Source organism: Cibotium barometz, chromosome 2 (assembly GCF_041138505.1).
Source record: "Cibotium barometz isolate CiBa-2024 chromosome 2, ASM4113850v1, whole genome shotgun sequence".
Lineage (NCBI taxonomy): Eukaryota > Viridiplantae > Streptophyta > Polypodiopsida > Cyatheales > Cibotiaceae > Cibotium > Cibotium barometz.
Genome location: NC_141047.1, coordinates 65,607,472 through 65,613,740, shown reverse-complemented (window position 1 = coordinate 65,613,740; position 6,269 = coordinate 65,607,472). Strand labels below are relative to the sequence as shown.

The window sequence follows — 6,269 nt, the reverse complement described above, 5'->3', positions numbered from 1 at the left end:
GCTGACTCTAGCGGCTGTAAGCAAAGCCATGTGAGGAGCTTGGCATCCCATCTGTGGTTACTCTTGGTGTAAGGAGAACGGGGACTATTTTGAGTATACCTGGCAGTGATCCAGGTATACACAAGTCTACGAGGGTTAGGTACCTTATATTGACAGATTGAGATATGATGGATATACAACCCATCATTATGCTTACATAGTTAAAGCAATACAAGAATTGGAGCCCACTTGTTTTTGAGCAAGCACTTGAAAATAAGAAATGGGAAGATGCCATAAATGAGGAGATGGCAACATTGGATACAAATGCAACATGGGAGTTAGTGCCTTTGCCTAAGGAAAAGAAGGAAATTGGATGTAAGTGGGTGCATAAAGTCAAGCATAACACTGATGGTTCAGTGAGCAGGTATAAGGCAAGATTGGGGCCAAAGGTTATACACAGACTTATGACATTGACTATAAAGAGAAATTCAGCCCGGTTGCAAGATTGGCAACCATGAGAGTTGTCATTACTATGGATGTAGCAAAGGGTTGGTCTTTACATCAGATGGATATAAAGAATGCCTTCTTGCATGGTGATTTGTAAGAAGAAGTTTACATGATGCCGCCACCAAGTTATGAGAGTGATACACATTTAGATTTTGTGTGCAGGTTATGCAAAGCCTTGTATGGCTTAAAGCAGGCACCTAGAGCATGGTCAAACAAGATTGAGGAGTATCTTGTTACTATTGGATTTCAAATATCCAATAGTAAAAAAGATAGATAGAAGGATCATGTTGTTAGTCATCTATGTAGATGACTTGATTATCATTGGTGATAGTGATGTTGAAATATATGATGTCACGAAACTTTTGAAGCAAAAGTTTGAGATGAAGGATTTTGGGTGAGCTGCGGTATTTCTTGGGCATAGAGGTAGTGAGATCACCTCATGGCATTTTGTTATTATAGAGGCAATATGGCTTGGACATATTATCCAAGTATGGTATGACAGGCTCTAAGCCTTTTTCAGTGCAATTGGAGTATAACACAAAGATTTCCGCAGATACAAGTGAGCTTTTGAAGGATCCCACTACATACAGGCCCATAGTGGGCTTGATCTACATGACCATTACTAGGCCATACTTGAGTTATGTTGTTGGACTTGTGAGTCAATTTATGCAGGCCCCTAGGAAGCCACAATTGGATGCGGCTAAACAGATTCTCAGGTACATAAAGTCTACAATTGATTATGGACTTTTCTATGAGGCTGGTATAGAGATACAGCTACATGGATACACAGATGCTGATTGGGCTGGTAGTGTTGTAGACATAAGATCTACCAGTGGTTTTATGTTCTCATTTAGGAGTGTTGTTGTGAGTTGGAGCAGTAAGAAGTAGCCAATAGTTGCCTTGTCGAGTACAGAGGCAGAGTACAGGGGTGCTGCTATGGGAGCTTGTGAGGTAGCTTGGTTTCAAAAGTAACTTGGTGATATGGGTGAGGCCGTAGATAGGGCAGTTGTCATTTATTGTGACAATATGAGTAGTATACAGTTGGTGGCCCAGTAACTCAGTATACCATGCTAGAACGAAGCACATTAAGATGCACTATCACTTTGGGAGAGAGAAGGTTTTAACAGGTGATTTAGATCTTGTATATGTCAGCACAAAGGATCAAGTGGCTGAGTTCTTCACAAAGGCATTGGGCACAAAGAAGCTTTACAGGTTTAGGAGCCTCTTTGGAGTCAAGTGCGTGGAGTTGAGCTCGAAGGCGAGTGTTGAGATATAGAGCTCAACTAGTGCTATGACGGAGATTGATGACCCACCTGGGTGATAGCTTCCGCACTTATATCACTAGCATGGTTGATGAGATTATGGTCGATATGCCACCATTGGATGATAGGCTATGTAACAGTAGCCACTTTGGAGTACTAGAGTTATGACATAGTTATAGCGCTAGCTCATATAGTCGGGTTCACACTATAGAGTGACTACTTTGTATGTTGTTGTAGGAGAGTACTTTCCCTTAATGTACTCTTATCTTTTAGTTATATTGTTATAGAGAAGAGAAGAAGAAAGAAGAAAATGCAGCCATTCATCTCTCTTGTGTCTTGCACTCGTGTGTGTGTGTGTGTGTGCTTGCAAGGAACTCAAGCTCTCTCTCTCCCCCACATTCTCTTTATATACATGCTCTATGTGGTGTGCTCTAATATGCATGCATGTATATATATACGTTATGTATACTCTATGTAGACTATGCATGGATATTAGCTCAGATATTAGCGATCGATGTGTAGACTATGCATGGATATTAGTTCAAATATGCATCCATGCATATGTATGTCTTGTGTATGCTCTATGTATGGATATGTATGTTTTATGTATGCTCTATGTATAGATATTAAAGCTATGCAAGTGGCTAATGAAAAGAAGGTCTTGAGTGTATATACAATAGAGGCATTGTACCAATTTTCAACAGGCTATATAAAAAACCCCAAGAAACACAATCCAAGAAACCTTTATTAGCAGCATAGGAACACCATGTCTGGGACAGTGGGACTGCGCGGACGTTGACAAGCTAGCCAACACGTCGACTGCAGTTGAACAAGTCATCCAACTAGGCAATCGAACTTTAAGTGGTAGCCTAGCGTGCGGCTCTGCGCTCTTAACGACAAGAAGTTGGAACATCTATCTATATACTCTTCAGGCATTGTACCGTGGACAAGGAATTATCATCAGGCTACAACATAGCCTAACAAAAGCTTGACTAGAAGCATCACCGAAATCAAGGAACACCATGTCTGGTAGACTGGTTGGAGAGAATTCCTCACGAGCTGGCGAGCAGTACTTTGACTGTTGAAGATAATTCCTCAGAGTTGAAAGTGATCGTAGTGGCAGACGTCAGGACTCTGTAGGTCCGCCGCCGGCCTGTTAACGGCAGGGTCCAGGCAGCCGGCCGGGCCGGGCTCCGCAGCAAGCAGCTAGTCAGTCAGAGGGGGGATTGGGAATCATTGATCCATAGCTCCAGAGTTGGGCATTGTTGGGGAAGCTTCTTCTACAGGAGGCAGTCAGAGCTTGCGGCTCTGACTCAACATGACAATATGCAACAGTCCAAAATTCAACATGCCAACTTGCCGCGCGTCACACGGTACAGACGGAACATGTCGGGCAAAGAGGGCGACACAATCACAGCTATCTCCGCCCCTCTTGTCGCCGGCCCGGGCCGCTGTCCCCTGCACAGTAAGCACAAGCCGACCCGGGTCTGCTGCAGAAGGTAGGTCCCCAGCTACAGTTCCATTTCCCCTTGGGCCTTTCTATAAATTTGTAGGAGAGAGCTACACAGGTCCTCCAAGCTGCAACTTCCTCCGCTTTGCCTTATTTCAACAAGCTGCCATTGTTTAATTCTCCTCGGCTTTGCCTTGTTTCAACAAACCATTGCACTTCTCCGGTTATCGTTTCACTGTTCATTACTTCCTCCGGTTTGCCTTCTACCAAGCCATTATTATCCTCCGCTTTGCCTTGTTCCAAGCCATTGTACTTCTCCGCTTAGCGTTTCAGTACTACTGGTTACTTCCTATCGAAGGCGGAAGCGGCCTGTGATCTCACAATTGTAACCTCAATACAATTTGAAATTTGTCACCATGCAAATGACCGCTCAGGCTGCTAGTGGGACGGCCTCTTCTTGTAATGGAAACTCTATCAGCCCTAGTAAAGACAATGACAAGAAGGCTCTGGAGCTCATCGAGAGCCTGACCCTCAATGCAGACCACGTGCAGCAGCAAACCCTCTCCGCCATTTTGGAGAGGAACGCACGCACCGAGTACCTGGGAAGGTTCGGCCTGAATGGAAGGACTGACCGTGCGACGTTCAAGGAACTTCTCCCCGTGATTACCTACGAAGATCTTCAGCCCGAGATTCAACGCATAGCTAATGGAGATACTGCACCAATACTGTCCGGCCACCCAGTGTCGGAGTTTCTGACGAGGTGCGTTGGCCGCAGGAGTCTGTAGTACTGTATAGCGTGTTTATATCTTGTACTTTATGTAATGAGATTGTTAAAGCTGAACATATTACTTGTGGTTCTTACAGCTCTGGAACTTCTGCCGGAGAGCGTAAATTGATGCCTACCATACACGACGAGTTCGAACGGCGGTGTCTCCTCTACAGCTTCCTCATGCCTATCATGAACCAGTAAGCACGTCGATCAAGGTTCTAAGTACTAGGCTAACTAGAGACGCCCGATATTGGCGAGTCTCACGTCAGTTCCAACGTACTGATCTAAATCTTGGATTGCTTAATAGGTACATGCCCGATCTCGACAAGGGCAAGGGGATGTACTTCTTCTTCATCAAGTCGGAGGTGAAGACACCGGGCGGCCTCCTGGCTCGCCCCGTTCTCACTAGCTACGACAAGAGCCATTGGTTCACGGAGCGGCCATACGACCCCTACAACGTGTACACCAGCCCCAACGAGACAGTGCTGTGCCCGGATGCCCACCAGAGTATGTATTGCCAGCTGCTGTGCGGGCTGCTGCAGCGCGCGGAGGTGCTGAGGATGGGTGCCGTCTTCGCGTCGGGCTTCCTCCGAGCCATCCGCTTCCTGCAGGAGCACTGGAGGAACCTCTGCCACGACATCTCCACCGGCCACCTCAGCGATGCCATCACGGACGCGCCCGCCAGGTCTGCGGTTGGAAAGCTCCTTTCGAAGCCCAATGTCGACCTCGCCGACCACGTCAGCCAGGCTTGTGTGGATGCGGAGGCTTCTAGCTGGAAAGGAGTGATCACGCGGATCTGGCCTCGCACCAAGTACATCGACGTCATCGTGACGGGCGCGATGGCGCAGTACATCCCGACCTTGGATTTCTACACCGGGGGTTTGCCCCTCGTGTGCACAATGTACGCCTCGTCCGAGTGCTATTTTGGTGTTAACCTCCTCCCCCTCTGCAAGCCCGCCGAGGTCTCCTACACCATCATTCCCAACATGGCCTATTTCGAGTTCCTCCCAACCAACCGAGCTTCTTCATCAGTAGCAGCAGGACGTCTAGCTGCGGGCTCTCAGGTGAGCTCAGAGCTCGTGGAGCTTGCTGATGTACAAATAGGCCAGGAATACGAGCTCGTCGTCACCACCTACGCAGGTATTACATGAAAACCCCTAAGCTCCTCACCTGCAGTTTGAAGCTTAGAACTAATATTCCACAGAAGCTTGTGTGCCTAACCCAGTGCGGCTTTCCTCTCTCTCGCGCCCAGGCCTTTACCGTTACAGCGTGGGGGATATCCTCCGCGTGACCGGATTCCACAACAATGCTCCACAGTTCCAGTTTGTGTGCCGGAAGAACGTCGCCCTTAGCATCGACTCCGACAAGACGGACGAAGAGACGCTGCACAAGGCGGTCAAAGCTGCCACGGCCACGCATCTGGACCAGCACTCGGTAAGGCTCTTGGAATACACGAGCTTCGTAGATCTCTCTACCATTCCTGGTCACTACGTTCTCTTCTTTGAGCTGCAATATGTGCAAGATCACCACCAGCTAGAGTTTCTAGACATGGCCCCCATGTCCAAGGTCTTGGAGGAGTGCTGCATCACCATCGAGGAGAACTTGGACTCCGTGTACCGCCAAGGGCGAGCCTCTGATAAGTCTATCGGGCCTCTCGAGATTAGGCTAGTGAAACCTGGCACTTTTGACCACCTCATGGATTACTGCTTGAGCAGAGGGGCATCCATCAACCAGTACAAGGCCCCACGTTGCGTCAAGTCTGCGGCCATAGTAGAGCTCATGGACGCCAGAGTCGCCGCCAGCCACTTCAGCCCACGCTGCCCGTCGTGGATCCCAGCTGCAGGCGATTGCGGTCGCACATTATCAACCGATTAACTTGTAAACCCAAGTTGAAGTTAACCAACCCACACTCACACGATGTTCACGTTCTAGTCTCAATATCGAATGTTTTTTTTTTTTACTTCAACTTTGATCTGTAGTTTGAAGCATTCCAGAGAAGCTTGAAGAACACAAGCAAAGTCCAAATTTGCTACATCTCAAAGACACCTTTTTCTTATTCAATCTAATAATCATGATTTCCTATATACGGATCTAACAAATTACATTATTTATCTAGCAAATAAGTGATTCCCATATAGAAAATGACAATATCTATTTAGGAACCCTTCTAGCAAAAAAGAGTTTTTTTATGTAAGAAATGTGAATATCTATGTAGGAAATTAATCTTATAGCTAATAAATAAGTTTTCACTATATAACAAGTAGCATTTCCTATATAGCATTGTGGAGTTTTCATATAGTAA

General features: G+C 46.7%; 1 protein-coding gene across 1 annotated transcript; it reads left to right on the top strand.

Annotated features, from left to right (window-relative positions):
* The first annotated feature begins 3,338 nt into the window (after window positions 1-3,338).
* Window positions 3,339-5,979, top strand: LOC147641371 (putative indole-3-acetic acid-amido synthetase GH3.1). Its single transcript, XM_086810430.1, has 4 exons — window positions 3,339-3,958; window positions 4,063-4,164; window positions 4,275-5,107; window positions 5,220-5,979. Exons 1-4 carry the CDS (start codon window positions 3,615-3,617, stop codon window positions 5,840-5,842), a joined length of 1,902 nt encoding a protein of 633 aa, XP_086666556.1. The 5' UTR covers window positions 3,339-3,614; the 3' UTR covers window positions 5,843-5,979.
* The last annotated feature ends 290 nt before the right edge of the window (window positions 5,980-6,269 follow it).

Coding starts and splice junctions, on each gene's coding strand:
- LOC147641371 (XM_086810430.1), top strand. CDS start 3,615: ATGCAAATGACCGCTCAGGCTGCTAGTGGGACGGCCTCTTCTTGTAAT. Junction 3,959..4,062: donor GTGTCGGAGTTTCTGACGAG/GTGCGTTGGCCG, acceptor TGGTTCTTACAG/CTCTGGAACTTCTGCCGGAG. Junction 4,165..4,274: donor CTCATGCCTATCATGAACCA/GTAAGCACGTCG, acceptor ATTGCTTAATAG/GTACATGCCCGATCTCGACA.